Here is a 24,964-nt window from a genome sequence, read left to right on the forward strand (position 1 = left end):
GGCTGCGGTTTTGCGGCCTTATGGAGCGGGGTCTGGCACCTGCCTTCTTGCTTGAATGCATTGCCAATGTTTACTGCCTACTCCGCCTGGGAACTGGCATCTTTTGACGTGGTTGGCAGGGCTATTTGACCTTCGCTCCTAATGTCCACCCTCTAGCAAGACATTCCACTGCATTCTGTATGGGGCTCAGGGGGTGGATGTACAGTCAATTGAAAGTATTCATACCCCTTGAAATGTTCCACATTTTGTCTTGTTACAACCAAAAACATAGATGTATTTTATCGGGATTTTATGTGATAGACCAACACAAAGTGGCACATAATTGTGAAGTGGAAGGAAAATGATAAATGATTTTCAATTTTTTTTACAAATAAATATGTGAAAAGTGTGGGGTGCATTTGTATTCATCCCCCGAGTCAATACTCTGTAGGACCACCTTTCTCTGCAATTACAGCTGCAAGTCTTTTTGGGTATATCTCTACCAGCTTTGCACATCTAGAGAGTGAAATTTTTTCCCATTCTTCTTTGCAGAATAGCTCAAGCTGTGTCAGATTGGATGGAGAGCGTCTGTGAACAGCAATTTTCAAGTCTTGCCACAGCTTCTTAATTTGAGTTAGGTCTGGACTTTGGGCCATTCTAACACATGAATATGCTTTGATCTAAACCATTCCATTGTAGCTGTTGTATGTTCAGGGTCATTGTCCTTCTGGAAGGTGAACCTCCGCCCCAGTCTCAAGTCTTTTGCAGACAGGTTTTCTTCTAAGATTGCCCTGTATTTGGCTCCAACCATCCTTCTGTGCTCTCCATCTCGATGGTGGTGGTGTTTCGGCAAGTTCCTTGGTTCACATGTTGGGCTGTGGATTGTGGACGTCAACAGTTGTCCTAGCAGATTTTACTCTCCAGGGAGGGTATCTTTTTTGCGTACATCATCAGGCGTCTTACTGGTGAGGAAAGTACCTTCTCTTAAAAGGAGAGAGAACCAGACCATGAGCATGGTGCTTCCTTCTCTGCACACACAAGTATTTTTTTGTTCCCTTTAGCCCTTCGGACACAGGATTCGTGCCCTCCAATGGACTTTCCTGCTCTCTGAAGAATGGGTCCGTAAAAATATATTTTTGTTCTTGTCTGCCAGACCATCTTCCCTGCTGAATTTGACACATTTTGGTCAGTCTATGGTCAGCTTAACCACTTGCTTGACTTTGAGTGGTTTTACCAGGATGAAGCAGGCATGATCCCAGCTTTCTTGTAAAAGCAATCCTAGCAGCTAATAAGCTCCCACTGCTGCCACCTTCTGTGGCTTATTCAGGCTTTTCTGTCCAAGTGTTCAGCCGATGCTTCTGCCGGCTGACCAAAGAGCTGTTTGGAGACCAGACTTGCTCCGATCATCTCTATGGTCTCAGAAACTGGAAGCAATGAGCATTCATCACTTCGGGTTTCTCCGGATGTAAACGGCGCCATTTTTAAATTGATCTGATCACACCAAAATTGGAGAAAAGATGGGAACATGTGAAGGACAGAGGAGAGATCTGGGGTCTCCTAGTCCCTAGATTTCTTAGTAAAGAGTACCTGTCACTGCCTATTGCTATTACAAAAGTGATCAAAACAAAATTAAGACAGTGTAAAAATAAATAATAGAAAAAATTAAAGCACCCCTGTCCAAACACACGTCCTGGCCCCACACACATACGTAAACCACAATCACACCACACGTGAGGTATCGCCATGAACGTTAAATTAAGAGCAGTAGTTCTAGCACAAGACCTCCTGTGTAAACTGTAAAGGCTTTTAAAGTGTCGCCTATGGATAATAAACTTAACATAGTTTGTTGCTATTACACGGCATGTGCAATTTTAAAGTGTCACATGTTTTGGTATCTATTTACTCAGTGTAACATATTTTTTTTATATTTTACCAAATAATTGGGTATTGTGCTTTTGTGCATTAGGATTTAAAGTGTACTTTTTTTCCCCAAAAAATTGTTTGAAAATCTGCTGTGCAAATACTGTATGGCAAATGGCAGCAACCACCATTTTATTTTCTAAGGCCTCTGGTTTAAAATAAATATATTATGTTTGGGTATTCTAGATAATTTTCTAGCAAAAAATACTTATTTTTCAAAAAGTGTCAGAAAAGGTATGGCACATAATTTTTTATTTTCTTGGAGTCGATTGAAAGACACTGGTCCCAACCATCTATATTTGTGATAATACTCTCCGGTACTGCTTTGCTGCAAAAGTAAGGCATGCTGGTAGTAGGAAGAATTATCATGGGCAGGCCTATAGTTTGTTTTTACACAAAAATCTGTGTTGAACTTATCAGGAACCCGTATGCGTCAAAATCGTAGTACCAGATGTGATTAACCAGTCCTCTTGTTTAACCCAACTAGTTTGTGATTATTCAGGGTAATTTCAGAATTTTTCAATTTCATTACTTCGTTTTCTTGACCTTCTTAAAGTAAGCATAGTATAGCAGGATATGGAACATTAATGGTTTCTAAAGTGGTCCAACCTATTGAAATCTGAATGCCTTTTTTTGGCTTTCACTTTATTCTGGCTTCTAAATACATTTCATTAGTGCCAAAGGGTTAATGCCTGTTCCGTATAAGACCTCTTATTTGTTTATCCCCTCCCCCCACTACCACCACCGCAATCTGAATGTGCTGTCATTGATTCCATAAGTTTCAACTGTATGGGCGATTAAAAAGCATCCAGTTTTTCTATTGTAATGTTCCTGTACTTATTTTAATTTACCTTGAAACAGCCATCATCTGGTCCGTCAAACGGGAGCTTCTTTTCTTTTCTTGTTCCTGCTGGATCTGAATAGTAGTTTTGTAAAAGCTTACATTTAGGACACTTTAAAAGTAAAGCTGTTTGGAATGTGTAGAGCCTTTTGTTAGCTAGTAAATGGGATTCAGACATACAGCATGGAATTATTGCAGATGATTATGACATTGTAAAGACTCTATTCAGTAGTACTTTCCTCACTTATTCCAAGGTCATTTTCTACTGGGAGAAGACAGTAAAACAGGTGCAAAAATGCCCATGAAGAGAGACCTAAATGTTTTACATTGGCAGTTTTCAAACAAAACAAAAGAGATTTCTGCTCTGAAAGAACAAAAACTCTTTATTGATATGTTATGGAAATTGAAGTGCCTCTTTGAATCCTATCTTTTTTCCATCAAGTTTTGTTCTAACCTTCCATTTTTAGAGACATGACTCAATTTTCTAAACTGTCTATTTAGAAAAAGTACAGATGTTTTTGCCAGAATAAGTAGAATTTTCCTGGGTTAAAGAATGATCATATGTTGACAGCTACCTGAAATGATACCTTCCAGATAACTCTACTTCATTCACCATTTCTCATAGCAAAAATGGAATATACACCAACCGCTTGTAGAAACTGTAGCGTCATTAAAATCTAGCATTTGTGTTACCCCAAGTGTGGTGCCTGGCCCTATAGAATAAAGGCTTGCACTGAGATGAAGGCAGACACAGACTTTATGGCAAGACCCCAGTTTAAACTTGGTGTGCATAGGTTTTATCCTGAGTTGCAAAGCACCAGAGCTGATAGATATCACAGTACAAGTGATGCAACAAGAAGACAGGTGTATTTCTTAATTTAGGGGGCAGCAATCCTTACCTGATGGTGGATTTCACATGTATGAAAACACTGTGCAAGGTAGTAATAATCGCACCTCTCTGGATAGCCTTGTGTGTCGCTGTCAGTTTGTACACTTTATTTAAAGTTAAAAAAAAAAAAATGGGGGGAAGCTATGTGATGTGTTAAAACGCACATCACACTGGTCCCTACCGCACAGCTCTACAACTGTTTACAAACAGCTGCCTGCACACTAAATTGCAAAAGTCTTTCAGGCATTAGAGAGCGTCTGCTGCAGTCAGGCAACTGGATTCAATGTTCACCCTTCCTGAAGGTCTTAGGAGAGGTCAGGTGGTTACAAAGTCGACCATTTCACAGTAGATTCATCAGTTTTTATTGCCTAAGCCTATGGCTTGAATGATGAGGTTTCACCTTTCAAAGTGAAAGCTCACTCTACCAAAACTGTTGGGCTATCCATCATCAGGCATCAGTGGCTCAGGTTTGCAAGGCTGTGACCTGGCCTCGGTACACACCTTTTACAAGGTTTTTATCAGGTGGATGCAAGGCCAGCTGAGGATACTGCTTCTGCCCGCAGTGTTTTGTGGGCTGTGGAGTGGTTTCTTTGGGCCTGACGATGGCTACTGTTTCCCCCTCCCCTCATGTGCATTGCTTTGGGACATCCCAGGTAGTCAATAGATTTTATAAGCAAGTACAAATATCTTTTTTTTTTCCTTTATATTGAAGTGTAAAATTAACCTGCAAGCCTAAAAATTACTATTATGCAAAAATCATTGAGATCTAGGTAACTTAATGCGGAAGTAAAGGCTTAATATTTACCCGTCCAACAGTCCTATGCAGGCATTTTCTGAGTGTTTGGTCTTCAAGCCTCTTCATTGGCTGGTGGGGGATGACGTCACTCCAGCGCATGCACAGGAGCTAGTCATCCTGGAACTGGGCCCATCACGTTAAGCTGAGCTATGCATGTGCAGCTCAGTTTACAGCACTAGAGGAGACAGCAGGCAGGTAGGGGCATTTTATTGCAGGACAAACAGTGCATTTATGTGCGATAAAAGTCTGCTCACTGTTTTTTTTATGGCAGAACTGCAGTTCTGCTTTTACAAATTGTTCCGAAAGCATTTTTTTTTCCTGTTAATTGACTTTTAATAATTATCATGGAGGTGTCAATATAATAATAGCAAATGGTTAAGCTGAGCCATTCAGATTACATGTTCGAAAGTGGAGCATTATGAAATAGAACATAAATTTAATTCCTTGATTATTTTATTGGGGCAATCTGAGACATACCAATGCTTTTGAATTTTAGGAATTGTGCTGATTTTTTACTCAATTTAATTTCTTATTTCCTTGTAGCCAATGGTAATGATAACAAAAAGTTCAAAAGTGATGAAAAAATGGAGAGCACACCATCCCGGGTGCTCCATATTCGAAAACTTCCTGGAGAAGTTACCGAAACCGAAGTTATTGCTCTGGGATTGCCATTTGGGAAAGTGACAAACATTCTGATGCTGAAAGGAAAGAATCAGGTATATTTATGTATTTTATGTCTATAAAATGACCTCCATAGCTTATTTCTTTGCACATTTTAGAATTACTTGTGATTTTTCCAAGTTGACTAGTAACCATTTTGAGTTTTGCAGGCTTTCAAGAATGGGTGCCCACAATTTTATTTTTTATTTCGTTCAACCCGCAAAAATTCTTGACATATCACTGCATCAACACAGGCAATGTTGGTGCGGGGATCTTTCTCTCTGAGACATTGTATTCTTATAGGGGACACCCCTTCTGCTTCCCCAGTCAGAATACATTAATCAGCGCTCACAGCCAGTGGCTGCAAGCACTGATCCAAATGCTGGTTTTCCAGCATGATTGTTCAACAGAAGCTGGTTTTTAGACGAGCTTCTGTTGAACAGACAGCTGTACACACAGACTGAAAGTCAGCCAGTTCCCGTTAAACCAGCTGATTTTTGGCCCATCTGTACTGGCCTTTAACTGGTCCCCACCCGGGCTATTGTAGAACGATGGCCGGGCGGGACCTCTCATTCTGGGAGGACGTCATATGATGTCCTCCCATTCATGGCGTTGGTGGGCTGTGTCCCTCAGACACAGCGCATCATCGATTCAGGGTAAAGAGTCAATGACGTTTGCTCTTTACCACGTGGTCAGCTGTATCCAAACCGAGCTGATCACATATAAGCAAATGTCAGCCTTTAGTCTGTTGGGATATATCACTGCTAACTTTTCACATCTAGACTAGACAATATTTGCTCACCTGTATTTTCAGAACTGCTCAAGTTCAGTTAAATCTCACGGTGACTGTTTGTGGGCTTCAGTCTCCAAGTCATCCAGCAGATTTCCAATGGGGTTTAAATCTGGGCTCTGACTAGTCTATGCAAGGACATTCACTTTTCTCTTTCAACACCTGTGTGGTCATGTTTACTGTGTGCTTTGGGTCATTGTTATGTTGGAAGGTAAACCTTCTTTCTATTGATAACGTTCTGGCAGAGGGCAGCATGTTTTCCTCAAGAATTTGACAGTATTTTGCCCCATCCATTTTACATCTATCCTGACAAGTGCTCCAGTCCCTTCTGCAGAGAAACAACCCCATAACAGGATATTACCACCTCCATACTTTACTGTAGGAATGGTGTTATTTGGATGGTGAACTGTATTTCTGCCAGACCTATTGTTTAGTGTTGAGGCCAAATCTTTCAATTTTAGTCTCATATGACCACAACACCTTTTTCTATGTGGCCTCAGAATCTTCAGAATGTGTTTTGGCAAAGCTCAGTCATGACTGCATGTGGCCTTTCTTGAGGAGTGGATTTTTCTTGCAACTCTCCAATACAAGCAACATTTGTGGATAATTTGAGATATTGTCACATGCACACCATGACCACTCTTTGTCATAAATTCCTGCAACTGCTTCAGAGTTGCTGTAGGCCTCTTGGTAGCCTCTCTGACCAGTTTCCTCCTGGCTCTTTTATCCAGTTTACAGCGACATCCTGATCCAGGGAAGCTCTGTGTTGTATCAAATACCTTCCACTTCTTAATCATAGACTTCACTGTGCTTCTAGGCATTGATAAAGCCTTTGAAATTTTATTGGAACCATCCCCTAACTCGTGTCTGTTCACAATTTATCCTGGAGATCTTTTGACAGTGCCTTGCCACCCATAGTTGATTGTTTGATTCAGTTGCACTACTAGGAGCTGAAAAGCTCCAGGAAAGATTTTTTCATGCTGAGCTAATCAAAATGACCACAGCTGATCACAGTTGAAAGTCAAATGGCTTTGTGTGCCACTGAGAAGGTTATTAACTACACCTGATTTTAGTTTACAAGTCATTTTAAGGAAGCTGGTGATCTTTTTTCCAACGCGGTGATTCTGTTTTTGCATTTTGTTCTGCTATGTTGGTATTAAATCTTTCATGTGGATGTTATAAGTTGCACTGAGTAAATACAGCTGGATAAAACAAAGACTGTGTCTGTCTTCATTTCAGGTTGCAAAGCAACAAAATGTAATTATTTTACAGGGGGGGGGGGGTGATTCTTTTCTATACCCACTGTAAATTTATGAAACTGGACTGTAAATCCCTTTTGGTGAGTGAATAGAACATCACTTTTTTCTTCATGCCAACTTTAATCCAAAGCCAGTGCAGAGCTTCAAGTAAATTTTCATCACAGTCATGGAATACGTACATTGCCAAATTAAGCGAATATAAAGGAAGAAAAAAAAAAATGTGCCCCATAAGACAAGACAACTTTGTTTTAAATGCTGTGTCTGTTGTGTTAGATAACTCGTACCAAAGGACAGAAATCTTGTGCTTGGATTGCTGATTCCCCCTCTTGTTTTTTTTTTTGTTTTGTTAATGATGCATACGGTGCCAATGTGCAAAAGAAAATTTGTCTTCACACTTTTTGAGGGTCTTGTCCACATCTGTGTGTTTTTCTCAAACGGTTTGCTGTTCAAGAAAGTACATGTGTGTCTGCACTCCAAAGCTTCTGCATTAAGGAGTTTGGGTGTGCTTTGCATACAGTGCAGCCATAGGTGTGTTATTTGGACATCTTTTCACAACGCTATAACAAACAAATCTAAATCCACTTTGCATCTAGCCGTGTGTTTTTAATATACTTTTTGTAATGGACATGTAATGTGATTTTGCTGAAGGCTCATGCTTCAGTGAAAATGTATTATGTCAATGTTACCATTATTAGTGATACAGTGACCTGCAGAAGTATTCATACCCATTGAAATTTTCCACATTTTGTTATGTTACAACCCAAAACATAAATATATTTTATTGGGATTTTATGTGGTAGACCAACAAACACAAAGTGGCATATAATTGTGAAGTGAAAGGAAAATGATAAATGGTTTTCAATTTTTTTTTTTACAAATATCTGAAAAGTGTGACATGCATTTGTATTCAGCCCCCTTTACTCTGATACCCCTAACTAAAATCTAGTGAAACCAATTGCCTTCAGAAGTCACCTAATTGGTAAATAGAGTCCACCTGTGTGTAATTTAATCTCAGTATAAATACAGCTGTTCTGTGAAGCCCTCAGAGGTTTATTAGAGAACATTAGTGAACAAACCGCATCATGAAGGCCAAGGAACACACCAGACGGATAAAGTTGTGGATAAGTTTAAAGCAGGGTTAGGTTATTAAAAAAATATCCCAAGCTTTGAACACCTCATGGAGCACTGTTTAATCCATCATCCAAAAATGGAAAGAGTGTGGCATAACTGCAAACCTACCAAGACATGGCCGTCCACCTAAACTGACAGGCTAGGCAAGGAGAGCATTAATCAGAGAAGCAGCCAAGAGGCCCATGGTAACTCTGGAGGAGCTGCAGAGATCCACAGCTCAGGTGGGAGAATCTGTCCACAGGACAACTATTAGTCGTGCACTCCACAAATCTGGCTATGGAAGAGTGGCAAGAAGAAAGCCATTGTTGAAAGAAATCCATAAGAAGTCCCATTTGCAGTTTGCAAGATGTCATGTGGGGGGCACAGCAAACCTGGAAGAAGGTGCTCTGGTAAGATGAGACCAAAATTTAACTTTTTGGCCTAAAAGCTAAACGCTATGTGGGGCGAAATACGAACACTGCATATCACCCTGAACACACCATCCCCACCGTGAAATGTGGTGGCAGCATCATGTTGTGGGGACAGGGAAGCTGGTCAGAGTTGATGGGAAGATGGATGGAGCCAAATACAGGGCAATCTTAGAAGAAAACCTGTTAGAGTCTGCAAAAGATTCAAGACTGGGGTGGAGGTTCGTCTTCCAGCAAGACAATGACCCTAAACATACAGCCAGAGCTACAATGGAATGGTTTAGATCAAAGCATATTCATGTGTTAGAATGGCCCAGTCAAAGTCCAGACTGAAATCCAATTGAGAATCTGTGGCAAGACTTGAAATTTGCTGTTCAGACGCTCTCCATCCAATCTGACAGAGCTTGAGCTATTCTGCATAGAAGAGTGGGCAAATATTTCACTCTAGATGTGCAAAGCTGGTAGCGGTATACCCAAAAAGACTTGCAGCTGTAATTGCAGTGAAAGGTGGTTCTACAGAGTATTGACTCTCGGGGTATGAATACAAATGCCCGCCACATTTTTCACTTTTTTTTTTATTTTTGAAAACCATTTATTATTTTCCTTGCACTTCACAATTGTGTGCCACTTTGTGTTGGTCTATCACATAAAAATTTCAAGGGGTATGAATACTTTCAAGGTACTGTATTTTGCTATATTATGATGGCTAAGTTTAAATGGTAAAATTCAGATGAATAAAACTAGTGACATTTGCACAGTAATAATATTCTTGGAAAAACTTTTTCATCTTCACAGAGCTTGTGCTAATTCTAATCCTGTTTCTCTCTGTCTGATTTCAATCAGTAGTAGTAACTTGTATCATTGATGTGAGCAGCAACAGTTTTATATAAACATCGACATGATGTACGGTCTCCTATGTTCAAAGATACGAAATAGAATGGTGTTCTAGTAGTAATACAGTGATTTTATTTGCTAGCACAGACTTTATGCAACTGTAGATTAACAAAACAAGCGGCAAGACTTTGACTAAAGAAGGTAGGAATGACATTTTAGTTTACGTGTGCATTCTTGTAAATATAATATCTTGATGTACTGTAGGCGTTTTTGGAACTGGCTACTGAAGAAGCAGCTGCCACCATGGTTAATTATTATACATCAATGACACCACATCTACGTAACCAACCGATTTATATTCAGTACTCTAACCATAAAGAGCTCAAGACAGACAGCGCACTCAACCAGGTATTTATGTTGTAATAATTTGTCAAAAGGTCATCTTGCAGAAAATGTTCATGGTCATTTTTTTAAGATTAATGACATTAAAAACACCTGAGCTTTTAACTCACAGAGAAAACACCTTGTAGCAAACCATCAACAAGATAATAACCTATCACAATGAACCATATTTCTGTGGCTTTTTCTCCAACAGAATGAGAGATGAGGGTGAATAGACTCTCACTCTAAATAAAAGCATGTTAAAAATAAAATATATGTAAGTTGTACTTAAAGGAGGAGTATGGGATAGTACAAATAGCATTAACTATCCTTACCACAGAACAGCTTTTCTTTCTTTCCTATGTTGCTCTATTTTTCCTGTATCCTCATTCCAAGCCATGGTTAGGGCTGAGTAATGGTCCTCTTCAGGTTTGAAAGTTTGGAGTGGGTGGTTACGTCTGGAGTGAGCCATCCCCCTCATCCTCTCCTCCTTCAGCTCTCAGCTGTGACCATGCTTTCCTCTGAGATGCGAGCTGGAATGTGCCTGCCTGTCATGTGTCTCTGTTTCCATGACTTCATACTGTCAGCAAGAAACAGAGGCACATAACAGTATGCTGAGGGATTCCCAACTCCAGGAGACTGTACTGTACAAGAAAAGAATGAATACATGTTCTTCAGCTTCTTCTCTGCTTCAGTCTGCAGAGAGAGAACTGATAAAGTTTGGCAGTGAGAGCTCAGCCTAGTTGTTAGTGGGAAGGAGGGAGAAAGCAGCTGCATGTCTAAGTCAAACTCGGGCGACCTTGATGGTAGGGGGAAGTAGGGGAAGAGACACTGCCTGTGTTTGTGAAACTGAACAGCCTGGATGGGAGGGGTGAGGAGAGGGGGGACTGTGAGAAGAGCTGAAGCTCTGCTGATGTCTTGGGAGCATGCAGACTGTCAGGAGCCAATGTCAGTCAATAAGAGGGGGGTGGATACCGACTGCAATGTCGAGATAACGCTGCAGGAGAGACCTCAGCTCCTCCAACAGGTATTTTATTTGATTTTAGAAGAAAGGGTGTACATTTCAGAGGGCATAAAAATTTTTCATGGTAGCAGCTCACCAGCATTCAGATTATGCAAAAAAAAAAAGAAAAAAAGTAACCCATACTTCTCTTAAAGCCCCACTCTTAAGCCCCACCAGCATCTAACTAATCGCTATAATAAAAAAGAACCCTATCTAAAATCCCTAATCTTAATTATACAGTACAAGACACAGGCCTAGTATTCATAGGCTTTTACCTTCAGGTGATTGGACACTGGCGAAGCTTTTAAACATATTCCCCCAGGGCACCTATCCTATACCCATACTCCACTCTGTGAGTCCTTATTTTTTTTTGCTAATGCCTTAATGTAATGGGCGTCTTTATACTTACAGAGAAAATAATCTTTAGCTTAACAATTTGTATTTTTTTTTTTTTATTTGATTTTTGACCAACTCCTCATTGCCTTCTAATATCACAAATAGAAGCAGTGAATCTGAATTGGCGCAGACTTGGTAACTCTTTAAAGCCGTACCAGAAACCCACACTGTGAAGACAGCCTGTAATTTTGCTTTGGGCATTAGATCCAGCATCACTCACCTTGGCACATCGTACAAAGTGTGTAGTCAAACTTGGGGTGCTTTAGAGGTACAGGGCTATGGTCCAACCCTATGGAACCCAGTCCCTGAAGACCCCTTAAGGGGGTATGCATACTATGATGGGCAAAGCATGGGCTTTCATATACAGTCCAGCATCGTGGACAGGTAAGATATGGTCACCCTGTTTATTTCTGACTATTACTATTTAATGGGGCAATATTTGAATTGTATTCACTACGGTGTAAATTTTCTGCTAAAACTCAACTCAGTAGGTGGATGACCAGGTTTGACATCACACCACAGGTTGCACAATTTACCGACACTTTCACCCAGAGCCCTTATAAGGTCCTCAGGTGCTTCCTTCCTCCAAATTTCCAGAATGGCTCTAATCTCCACTTGGGCAGAGTAATGTGCCTAAAGGCTTAGACTGTTGAAACTGCCTGTTAAAAGTGCCTAACATATATCTTTTCAAAGAAGATGTCTATATGGAGAGGCTCTTGAACAAATAATCAAAGATGTCAAAACTTCAAAATAGTTCATCCTTTCCTTTCGGCACAAGAATTCGGCACAAAGCCCAGCAGTCTTTCCCAAAGTCCTATTCCCAATGAAGGGGCACCCTAACTCTTAAGAGTTGTGCGGGGGGGAGGGGGTCTGGGGGTGTCTGTTTGCCTCTCTTCACAGATGTCCCAGAACCCTGAGCCATCTCTTTTCCCAGGGACTAGTTGTGCCAGTGCTTCCTGAAGACATGTTCGAAGGATTCTGTTTATAAACTTGCTCATGGTGCCAAAGTTTAACTGGGTAAACATTCTATTCTGGACCTAAACAATTGAGTACTGTCCGTGATACTTTTTTTAATTGCACTAACATACAATTTTGAGGACAAGCTTTCGGGGAATGTCCCCTTCTTCAAAGTCTAAGCAGTACTACTAACCTAAAATCTCTCAAAAAATCCCATCAAATTCCAAAATTGAGCATTTAATCTGCAAGTTCAATAATTGTCTGAGAAAATGGGAGTATATGGCATCCGTAGACATCCAAGACGCCCATCTTCATATTTCCCTTTATCATCAGCGCTTTCTGTGCTTTGCAGTTACTGAAAATCACTGTAGTTTGTTGCACTGCCCTTTGCAGCCTTGAGGGAAACCAGCCCAATAGTCTGGTGAACAAAAACTCGCTGTCCAGTAAATGCTTCAGTTTACATTCCAGTAGTGGAAATCTGGAAAGCAGTCTACCTCTGCTGCCAGGATAATGGGGAATGGGACCTTCCTCCAGACATCTTCAGTCTGTTATGTCAGAAATGGGGAACTCCAAATGTAGATATCCTAGCCCCCTGATTCATAATACATTTCTGTTTGTAGCCAGGACCAAGTATCTTCTAGTCCTAGCCTCAATGCCATAAATATTGCCTGGTCTCAGTTAAGGCTAATCTATGCCTTCCCCACAGTGCCATTCTGCCTTGTTTTTTTCAAAAAGATAAAGTTAGAGGAAAACAGTGATTCCCATTGAACTAGCCCAGAAGAATCAGGTACACAAACATACTCGGACCTCTAGTAGACGTTCTTTGGAATCTTTCCAACAGGCACGATCTGTTGTCCCAAGGCCCTCTATTTCATCCTGCTTCACAGTCTCTGGCTTTAACAGCATGGCTTCTTTGCCTAGTGTAAACACAGGTACTTGTATTCCAGTGATTACTCTGTGCCTTCTGGCCTTCCTTCAATCAGGTCTTGACCAGAACTTAGCCTAAGTAATCTGCAAAAACCAGTCACTGCCTTTTCCTATCACTTTCAGAGACCATTGCCTTTACTCTCCCTTTGAAAAACAAGAAAAAACAAAAACTTTCTTCAAGCTGTATCTCACTTTCAGACCCTCTTGCAACACCATGTGCTCCTTGGGACCTCCTGCAAAGTAGCCTTTTATTTAATAGTGAGAAGCGTAGCAGACTAAGAGTGCTCCTCATAGTGCATTATTGCCAGTTTAGTAAAAGTGTAAAACATATTAAATCACTTACACAAATATTGTGCTTGACAGAATGCAAGCAAAATAATCGCATTACAACATGTCCATGGACTGAAATAAGAACAACTGGAAGTAGTGGTGCACCGAAATGAAAATTCTGGACGGAAACCAAAAATTCACGTATTGCGTTTTTGATGTGTTTTTTGAGTCACATTACCTATGAAGGACACACCCTAAAATCTACAGATTATTATCTGCACCTTTTTTCCTATCGCCAAAATGCCGATAACACTATCTTTGGCTGATGCATTTCGTCCGTTGATATATTGGTGCATCCCTAACTGGGAGTGAGGGATCTGTGCAAACCGATGGAGGGGAGAAGTTTCCTTATGTTAAATACGTCACTTCCAGCTGCTAGTTTTCTGATCTGTGGAACACAGGAGTGTCTTGGATATGTTATGTGATCTTAGCTTGCATTTTGTCAAGAACACTAATTGTGTAAGCGTTTTTAATACGTTTTAAACTTTTAATAAACTAGAAGTAATGCTCTATTAGGAGTGTTCTTGGTCTGTTTCATATATTTTTTTCCCTAAAACCCTTGAACCAGGGAGAAGGATTGGTACCTGTATGCTGCCTAAACGGGAATGAGAGAGCTTGGAGAAATAAAACCAAGAGCACTAAGACCCACTTATTTGGTTAAGGGGTTATGGATGGCTGGTGAGTGTGGTGTGCAGATGGGAACACAGAATTGGCAATTGGTGTGAATTAATATTGCATTTTATTTTTGCCACCTGAAAGATTATCATGCATTAAGAAGCATAAGGACACTTTAGGATATTTTAAAGAGCACTTTATTGAACTTTATGGTTATTTGTTTTTTTTTACGCATAGCACTTTGCATCAGTTTGCACATATTTATTAATTTGCACAGTTTGTGGATGTTGTTGAATTGTATGTTTCATTAATTTGTCTGCATAGGTGTATTTACATGTAAAAGTAGTGCTACAGCCACATCATTGGTCTTTGCATTCAGAGGTATTTTTTGGTGACACTCACTGGTGCAGAGCAGCTGCTACCATTGTTCAAAGAATCCAGAGCACAGGGTTTAATTATTTCAAGGACTCCCTCTTTGTCCTGTCCTCAGGACCTTACAGGGAACACCTTTTCAAATCGCAATTCAAATTTCGAGTTTGATAAGAAATCTGATTGTTAGAGCTTACAGGCTCAAGGAAAATCTCCTGAGCTTTTATGCACTCATTCCACCAGGTTGGTGGGAGTTTCCTGGGCATTTAAGCATTGTGCCTCTGAAATCCAGCTGTGTAAGGCTTCCAACTGGTCCTTTTGTTCATACTTTCTTTTACCTGGTAGATGTCCAGTCTTCTGCAGAATCAGCTTTCGACTGCAGTTTTCTTGCAGCAGCAATCTGAAGTTAAGTCTTTTTGACCTCGTTGCTATTGTGCCTTTTGGCACAGTTCTGTTTGCCTAGTTATTTCCCACCCTTCTTATTCATTTCATGGGGATGTTCCAGGGTCTGTCAATACTTTGCCTATGTCTTGTACTGTACAATTTAAGATGAGATATTTTTAATTGCCTGTAAATTCCATATCTTGAATTACAGAATAGGACACAGGCTCAACGCAGCCAAACAGGGCTGGTTTAAAACGAGCGATGCAATAAAATTGTGAAAGCATACAAAACGACAAGTAAAAATTAAATGTCACTTTTATGTAGCGATATAAATAACTCAAAATTTGTGCTTAATAAAACACACTGATGTTACTCTTAAAAGTAAAAAGGGATCTGTTAATTCAGCATACATATTTACATGATATTGCTAATACATGCAATTTCCTACATATATACATTAGGTGCTACTGTCAGTTACTTAAAGTGGTTGTAAAGGCTCAAGGTTTTTTACCTTCATGCATTGTATGCCTGAAGGTAAAAAAAAAATTGTGTAGTAGTCCCCCAACACTTATCTGATCCCCATCCTGATCCAGCGGTGTCCATGAGAGCCTGTGTTCTCCAGGGACTCTCACTCCTGATTGGCAACTGGAGCCAATCAGGAGAGAGAGGGGGTGGGGCCGAGCCGAAGCTCTGTGCGTGAATGGACATGCAGAGCCGTGGCTCGGGAACATGCCTGCTCGGGTTCCCCCATAGCAAGCTGCTTGCCATGGGGGCAACCGACAGGAGGGAGGGGCCAGGAGCGGCGTCGGGAGACCTAAGAGGAGGAAGATCAAGGCTGCTCAGTGCAAAACCACTGCACAGAGCTTGTAAGTATAACATGTTTGTTTATATATTTATATATAAAGACTTTACTATCACTTTAATACTACCAGAAATGGCACAGTAGTGGAGCTGTCACTCAGAACAACCAGATTGTGCTGCGAAAGTGAAACAGGCAATTTTCTGTACAAAATGGCTTGGGTTTTCTTCTCCAGTTTCACGAATCAGCCAATTTTCAGGTCACAGTGCAACAATCAGGACAGCTGTCAACTGAACTGCTGTGGATGCTGGAAGGGGAGCAAGTGTGAAAACTTGCCGTGATTGATCTTCAGGTCGGATTGTTTCTGCATAATTAGTTTAATTTGAAGCATTCAGAAATAAACTGATAAGAAATGTAATGTTTTATTTATGTGTGCCAAAGCATACAGTAGTTCATTTTTATTTTATGTCCATACAGTACTGTTTTTCTCTTCACCACTACCATTTTGGAAGTTCTGTCAGTGTTTTTTGTTTTTGTTTTAGCGCGCTCAAGCAGTGCTTCAGGCTGTATCTGCAGTTCAGACTACCAATTCCACTGTGGGTACTACTGTGGGAAGTGAGACCACAGTGTCCTCAGCACAGAGTCCTGTCCTAAGAATAATTATTGACAACATGTACTACCCTGTCACCCTTGATGTCCTTCACCAGGTAGGTAAAAGTACATCCTAATGGGCCAGTAAAATGAAAGTAAAGTCACTGGCATTTGGGATTGGTGTTGGAGGCTTAGTTATAAAGACTAAGATAGCCAGTAGTAAAACTGCTGAGACAATAAACTATTACTATATTGGCAAAGAATATATACTGTACATAAATCTTCTAGAAATGCGTGGGTTGAGTTATGGTTAACTGATACATAAGCATTATAAACTTGGCCTGGTAGTTGAAGGATTAACTTAGTGCAGTGGAAAGACTGGAATAGCTCCTTTCCCGATGGGGTAAGGCTTTCCACTGTACTGAGTACTGTTTACAGTGTTTCCACTATACTGGGTAAGTTAACCCTTCAACTACCAGACAACGTTTATGATGCTTGTGTATCAGTTAATCCCAACTCTAACTAGGCATTTCTAAAAGAATTATGTAGAGTATATTCACTGTGCTAATGTAGTAATAGTTTATTTTCTCAGTAATAGCATTCACAGACTTGTGAAAACTTCAGCACCTTTAGAGAAGTTGAAACCTGTAAGTTTAATTTTTTGCTTAGGTGAAAATGGCTCCAATTTTGTACATGCATCATTCAGGGTATAAACTGCATGCAATTTTACTTACCTGTTTGCTGTTTTTTTTTTTGTGGTTTATTAAACAAATTTGATGCTCTTGTTTTTAACTCAGATATTTTCAAAGTTTGGTACTGTTTTGAAGATAATCACTTTTACAAAAAACAATCAGTTTCAAGCCCTTCTACAGTATGGAGACCCAGCTAATGCACAGCAAGCAAAACTGGTAAGCACAACCTTTACAGCAAACTATTTAAAGTGAACCCAACTTGGCTTAAAGAATGCTTAAGGAGAAACCTGCATCATTCTTCAAATCAGTCCCTGTGGATCCTGTTGGATGCTGGGCTCTTAACATCACCAAGTTGCCCCCCTGCTGTCACTATGATTCACCCCCCCCCCCCCTTCTTGTTTATTTGTCAGTTAGCGTCTACTGCTCGCTTAGGCTTTTTCATTTGACACTTGAATAGCAGGGGACAGGTCTTAAAAATGTAAAGATAAAAATGCAGAAGTTGCAGTTTCCTGGACAGTAAGAACAGTCACTTCCTTTCTACATGAATGCACTCCAGCAATGGCTGCATCGCATTTCTCAGGATGCGCCTCCTGATGGTGACAACCGTGTGCCAAACCTGTGTAATGTCTGTTGAAACCATTTGTAGCCTCCAACAGAAGCCTGTGTGGCAAGGTGATGATATAGGAGCACAATTAGGAGACAGGAATATCAGAGTGTTTGTAACTTTATAGCAGGAAGTACCCAAACAATAACTTTCTTGGCGGGATAACCATGTATTTTAGTGAATGTTGCATATTTAAAATATTGAAAATGACTTTTCTTAGTACAGTAACTTGTTTAAAACGTATGTGGATTTTAGTGATCAGGTTTTCAGGTTTACATATACTAGACTTGACAATGGCCAGTCAGTTGTCTAACCTCATCTCTGAGTTAGAGTGAATGTAGGGTCCTGTGTTTAGTAACACTATCTGGTCTCCCACAGTACACACTACATGGAAGTGCAATTATTTTAGTAAATATAAACTGCTAAATACCTTTTCTCATCAGCAGTTAGATCAATCTTGCGACTTCTATCAGTGTCCAGCCAAACATGTTATAGCTTGTAGGAGTTGTTTTCTTTCTGCTTTAGGAGGATCCAAAACCCCTGACCTCTGTCTGCTCAGTGCTGATTGGCCCTGTGCTGATCACATGCACTCGGGAAAAAAAAGAAAAAAAAACCTCTAGTAATACACTAAACTGAGCATGTGCAGAGTGTCTCCACATATCTTATCAGGAGATAGGAGGGAGACACTGGAAGAAGGGGAGGATCAGAGAAGTCAGGATCAAACAGCATTTTTAGACAATGCAGATGATTAACCCCTTAGGTTCCACAGTGAGTATATCCAGCATGATTTACTGCATATACAGACTGATTTTACTGTTGTGGGTTTAGTAATACTTTAAAGTGATTGTAAACCCTCACCTTGTAAAATATGAAATACAAAAACGTGTGTGATTTATACTATGTCATGATATACTTTTTTTTCCCTATTTTTATAAGTGATCATATACCCTCTGTTCTCAGCTGCATAAGAGATGAGAGAGGAGAAACCGCAACACAATGATCTTTCCAGTGAAGGGGCGGGGGTTGTCGGCTCCGGTCTGATCATTGGAGGAGAACATGCCGAGTACCCAGCACAGCTAGAGAACTGACCACAGTGTGTTCTGCTTAGTGTGACCAGTTTTTAATAGGAAAGCAGAGGGACTGGCATGGACGCCAGGGATTTCACACAAAGGAAGCAATACAAAGAGAATGGGACACATGGTACAGCAGGCACATATCAGGAATAGGAAATGTTGGGCTTACATATTCTTTACGTCTGAGGGTTCATAGGGAGATGTCCTTGATACTTTAGCTCAGGGCTTGAAATTTCCACTCGCCTGCTCGCCAATGGCGAGTGGAAATTATGGTGGGGTTGAGTGTGTCCCCCCAGGGCCATCTTGCTGAGCAGGCTCGGAGCTCAGGCCGGACCTGTCTTTGGCACTGGGAGCCTTCAGACTGCTCAATAGCTGAGCGCAGTGAAAGCAAAGCAAGGAGTGTGTGCTGTGCTCTCTGCCACCCCCTAGAGTGCAGTACCCGGATGTGTGAGTGAACTATGAAGTACTGCAAATTTTTATGGGGGGGGGGGGAGTCTGTGTATGCATGTACAATTGTACATGTGTCTGCGTGTATGTACATGAGTCTGTGTGTTTACGTGTTTGTGTGTGCATATACATGTGTGTGTTTGTGTGTATGTACGTACATGTGTGTATATGTACGTGTCTGTGCGTGTGTATTTCTGTGTATGTACATGTATCTGTGTGTATGCGTGTCTGTGTGTGTGTGTCTGTGTCTGTGCCTGTGCGTGTATGTACATGTATCTGTGTGTATGCGTGTCTATACGTGCCTGTGTGTGTATGTGTGCATTTGTGTATGTGTGCATGTATGTACATGTCTGTGTGTGTGTGTGTATAGGTGTCTCTGTTTGTGTTTGTTGGTGGCGAGTAACTCTAAGGCCTGTCTAGTAGCTCAGGACCTGAAATTTTAAGCCCTGCTTTAGCTGAAGTATCAAGATCAGATCAAGAAAAGATAAATTATAGGGTTATATTAATCCATCATAAATAAGTCTCCATAGTTCTGCTAATTAACAGAATACTTCGATTCCTGCATAATCCTAGTCATGAGCAGCATTTCTTGACTTAGAAGTCAGACATCGACTTAAAAGACTAACACAGATGCTTGCAGGTAAACTAATGTGCTTTTGTTTTGGTGCTTTTTCTGACCTTAGGCAGCTTTTTTTGGCCAGGGCATGTAGCTGTATTTTTTAATATGAAATAAATTTTGCAAATAAAAAAACAATCAATGTTCATAAGTTTTGTTAACTAAAGTGTATAAGGTTTGTTTCTTGTACAAGTTTTTGCCTTTTCATATTTATTTTTCTTTAATTAATAGGCATTAGATGGTCAAAATATCTACAATGCCTGCTGCACCCTTCGGATTGACTTTTCAAAACTGGTAAACTTAAACGTAAAATATAATAATGACAAAAGTCGGGACTATACCCGTCCAGACCTGCCATCTGGAGATGGACAGCCTGCATTAGACCCAGCTATTGCTGCAGCATTCGCCAAGGAAACCTCACTTCTAGGTATACATGATCTTTTTAACAATATCGCACAGCAGCTCTGATACAAATATGGTTTGTTTTAATCAGCAGGTGTATATGAACTTCATATTCCCTCAAAATGTGCTTTGCTGTTTAAGGCGTTGCTGGAGCTCTGTCTGCGGCTCCTGTATTGTTCTCCTAATATGGTGGTGGTGATAGCCGCTTACATAAATAATGACAAGGATGTGAGCAACTCTGTGCATCTGGGAATACTCACATCTGATTACCTTGTGACAGCAAACTAAACAGTGGCTCATATGAGCTCATTTCTGAAAATGTTTACTTTGTTGTAACTGGCTGTACTCAAAGCAGTTTTCTAGCAATTTTAGCCACTTTTCATCCAGCTTTCGGCTGCAACAATACTTGAATGAACCAAGGCAATGTAACAGCATCCCTGTCATATACATATAACTATGTAAACTGTTTTGCCTTGATCCTGCCTGTATTATTTTCAGTAGAAAGCAGGTTGTAATGCAGATGCAATGCTTTACAGGCTCCTAATAAAAAACATAAATGCTCATTTTACCTGCAAAAAGATGTGCATGTATTATTTTTTTAAAAGGTTATTACTTTAACATGCGTTACAACATTCATTACAACACACATAAGGGAAAAACGTAGATGTAAATTTAGTATAAAGCTAGCCAAACAGGTCTTCAGTTTCAGCCCATTACTGCTGAACTGTCAGAAATTTGAGCAATTACTTGTGTCCACATCACCCCTCTTAACAAAAGTTGTTTTTAAAGCAGTCACTGTTTGGGTATTGAGGCAATGGGTGCTTTGGTTGGCTGAATACATTAGCAGGCTGTGTAGATTTCCCCATCTGGACTGTGAGTCTGAATGGGAGAAATCTTAGCTTGTATGGATAGCCTAAATGTACCCATCCAACCAGCCCAAGAAGCCTATTCTCCATCCCTTCCATAGCTGTTTCTAACTATCCTACAGATGCACATATGTTGAGGCTGGCAGTGCCTTTAATCCTTTCTGCAGTGAAATAAGAACAGAAAGCTATTCTGTAGCCTATAGTATTTTTGTTGGTGAGTTTGCTGACATTTTTAGAGTGACCTTTTTGCTTGATTAACCTGTAAGTAGTGTTATGTTGGCAATGGAAGCAAAACATTCTGATACTAAAATATCCTATTTCTTTCTTTGTCTTTTATAGTCCTGCAGAAGTTACATGTAGTACAGCTTTCCTCTTAGGAGCAGATTTAAGCTGTGTCCAAATTTTGCTTGCAGGCCTTGTAATATTGAATGCAGTCTGGAAGCAGTTTTAAGTAGAGTTGATGCTCTAAATGAAAGATAAATGATTTGGGGAACAAAATGAAAGTGATACTAAAAGTTTATCATTAAAAAAAATAAATAAACACGTCATTCTTGCTTGCTCCGTGCAATGGTTTTGCACATAGCAGCCCCGATCAGCTCCTCTTTTCAGGTCCCCCCACCGGCGGTCTTAGCCCCTCCCCCTTGCTGAGTGCCCCCAGAGAAAGTTGCTTTCTCTGGTGGCACTTGTGCATACACACTTCCGAGCCCCACCCCCTGCTCCATCCTCACTGGTTGTGATTGATAATGGCTACCACTGCTGTGTCTCAGCCAGTGAGGAGGGAGAGGCCTAGGAGAGCCGCCGTTCTCATGCACATGAATTGAGATCTGGCTTAGGCAAGTTAGGCGAGGGGAGATCTGCACACTGCAGATTTATTACCTTCATACCCAGAATGCACGAAGGTGAAAAAAACTTCAGCCTTTACAGCTACTTAATAAACATTAACAATGTTTGATAACATTAAATTGGGTTACTCTAGGAGCCTGTGTCGATGGGCTTTGGGCTTGCACTGATGGCATTAGTTTAATAGATGTTTGAGGTGCTTATGTAATCAGTCAGAATTCATTGATAGGTACATTTGACCTGTTGAATTCCTTCTCACCTGCAGTTGACCTGTATCAAGAAGATTTTGCATTCCCATAGATATATATGGAATGCAAATCCCATTTTGAATCGAGCAAAAGCCCATTGACACAGGGCATGATTGTAACTCTGTTGCTGATTTTCTCATTGAGATTATTTTGGAGCTCATGCAAAAAATATCCTAAGGAAAAAAAAAGAACATTTGAGCAGTTAGGTTGTGTCAGAGCATCTTGATGAAAATAATCTCTAATCAATATATGTCCTCTTTAAAACACAGTTTTGCTTTAAGTTTCTACGTATATTATGTAGATTGGGCTAGTCATATTTGGTTGTTTTTTGTTTTTTTTCATGCTCTGGCTTTGTTTCCTTCTTTACCTAGTGCTACAATTACTGTCCCTTCTCACCAGTCTGAGTCAGCTGACTCATTTAAAATCTTGAACTCCCTTTGTTGCCATTTTATCTGAATAGTTGTTAAGCCACTGCTGTAGCTAATCTACCCAGTGGCTAATTTACACCTTTCTACATATAATACAATAGTAAACATTTTCAAAGGATTTGTGATTTTAAAGTTGCATCAAAAATTGAAGGTAAACACCTCAAAACTTAATATGTGCTCACTGAAAATGGACTATGATTTTCCTTTAAAATTTCCATTTTAGTAAGAAAGAAGTGGTTGCTCTGACCCTAAAAAACTGTTCTTCCCATAAAAAAACTGTTCTTCCATCAGATGCTGTTATGGATGGGGTTCACAGTTTTTTTTGTATTGTGTTTTTTTTGTTTTTTTTCCCCTTAATGCATTTTTGTGTTTCCTTTCGCAGCTGTTCCTGGTGCATTAAGTCCATTGGGGATACCAAATGCTGCAGCTGCTGCGGCCGCTGCTGCTGCAAGCCGTGTTGGTATCCACGGTGTTTCAACGAGTGCAAATACTGTTCTTCTAGTTAGCAATCTGAATGAAGAGGTCAGTGAAGCAAATCTGTTTTAAAACAAATACGTACATGACTCATAAACACAGTTTATCCTTGCCTGTCTTCTTTTTTGTTTTCTACACATCTTATCAAATTTATTTTTACATCATTAAACAATGCTAATCTGGTAACCATAGAATGTGTGGGGAGAAAAATGAAATCTCGTTGGTCCGATGTACCAGCCAACCATACCACCCTAAAATGTATACAGATGGTGGTGGTCATTGCAATGATTGTTGTATTTTTTGTTTTTATATATATATTATAAAGAAGTAATGAGGGAAATATGACTTTCTGTAATTTTGCCTTGTAACTAGCACAGTGCCACAGTATTTCCACGCAGTGTAATAGTCTCTCTTCTTTTTTTTGTGTCTTCCAATTGATAAAAGGAAGCAGATTTTATAACCAAGGCCTAATTCCCAAAGGCAATGACATGCATGCGTTTTAGATGCAATATAGTTTGAATTGCGTGGGCATTTTTCAATTTAACTATAACTATTTTTAAACTCGTATATTTTCACTTAATATTTTAAAGTAGAACTAAAGGCAAAACTTTTTTTTTTTTTTTTTTTTAATTTATATAGAGTGAAGAGGGATTAGAACACTTGTCAGTTTTTATTGCTGTCTGTGCCCCTGTTAGGGAGATTTACCCTCTCTATTTATCCCATTATCATTGACAGTGAAAGAAAATCCCCAATTTTGGCTTGTCCCCAGAAAAGTAATAGTGGGGAAATCTTTCAATGGGAACACCAGTTCTGGTGAGCTGGGGGTTCCCAAAGAATTTCCTTAGTTTGCAGAGATTTCCTCTCTCTTCTTGTTTGGCTATGGGACAGGAAGTGAAGGGAATTCTCTGCAATGAGACACCCTACCTAGTTTTGCCTATAGTTCTACTTCATCACACTGCATCTAGATGCATTTCGTTTAGCTGTGTTTAGATAAAATAGATTTTTTTATTTCCAGGATCAGATTAGCGTTGTGTCTTAATGCATATAAGTGCATGTAAACACGCAAATACATTTAATTGTAGCACAGTGTCTGGGAAGCATAAAGTTTGTTTGCATTTCCCTGGTAATTTCTCCTAACGCAGGAGGCTGACTGTAGCCTAAGTACTTGTTTTACAGCACTGTTTTGTCAACTGAAATCACAGCAAAGCCATCTTTGGATACAGTAAAGCAAAACCAAAATCCACAATAGTTACCTCTTCTTCAAGGGTCCCAATTCCCTCACGGCATCCTATACCTGACTTCTTGCATTCTAAAGAAGACTGCGAGTAGGCAGGCAGGTTTTTTCTTTTGCAGAATTGACATTGCATATCTCTTCTGCAATAAAGTGCCTGCCTGCTCGCAGTTTTTAAAAAGAAAGCTTTAGTTCTGCTTTAAAGTTGTATTCCAGGTATGTATTTTTTGTATGGTTACATTGGTCTGCTGGACCGGTGTAACTATGCATTTACCCTATCTGACCGATTCTGGTGGAATTGGAGAATTGCTGTAGTAGCCAGCAGTACTACAGTGATACAATATCTTCTGCTTATAGTGCCGAGTGGCTGCTCTGCTGTGCAGTGAACACTGGGTCACACTCTCACTGCACAACTGCCATTCACAGATCACCTTCTATTTTTCTCACCGTGATGAGACAGGTATAGCATATGCACACTTACATTGGTCCAAACTGGACCAATACAGCCATGCAAAAAAGAAAAATTCAACTTTTAATCAACTATGTTTCACAGCAAGGCTAATCCAAAGTGCTCAAAGTGCTTAATCTGTAATTTGCTACACGGAATTACAGACTAGCAGTTGCAGATACACACAAAACTCCTTGTAATTTTTTTTCCGTGTATGTGTGGCTCATTTATTAAATTTTTTTGAGAATGGTCTTCCAATTTGTTTGCCTGTAATCACAGAAATAATAGTAGTGCACTTGTCAGAACGTTTGTTTAAGTTTGCAGATCTTGTGGTGCA

The 24,964-nt window shown here is 40.0% G+C and overlaps 1 protein-coding gene across 1 annotated transcript in view; it reads left to right on the forward strand.

Moving 5' to 3' along the window:
• Positions 1-24,964, forward strand: part of PTBP2 (polypyrimidine tract binding protein 2) — a 114,195-nt gene that overhangs the window by 63,157 nt on the left and 26,074 nt on the right. The window contains exons 4-9 of the mRNA XM_089677279.1: positions 4,969-5,141; positions 9,771-9,914; positions 16,210-16,374; positions 17,056-17,166; positions 19,922-20,117; positions 22,857-22,996. Coding sequence (XP_089533405.1) covers positions 4,969-5,141; positions 9,771-9,914; positions 16,210-16,374; positions 17,056-17,166; positions 19,922-20,117; positions 22,857-22,996 — 929 coding nt within the window. The remainder of the gene's footprint in view (positions 1-4,968; positions 5,142-9,770; positions 9,915-16,209; positions 16,375-17,055; positions 17,167-19,921; positions 20,118-22,856; positions 22,997-24,964) is intronic.

This window comes from Staurois parvus, unplaced genomic scaffold (genome assembly GCF_062004578.1).
Source record: "Staurois parvus isolate SC_StPar_1 unplaced genomic scaffold, SC_StPar_1.0 ptg000183l, whole genome shotgun sequence".
Lineage (NCBI taxonomy): Eukaryota > Metazoa > Chordata > Amphibia > Anura > Ranidae > Staurois > Staurois parvus.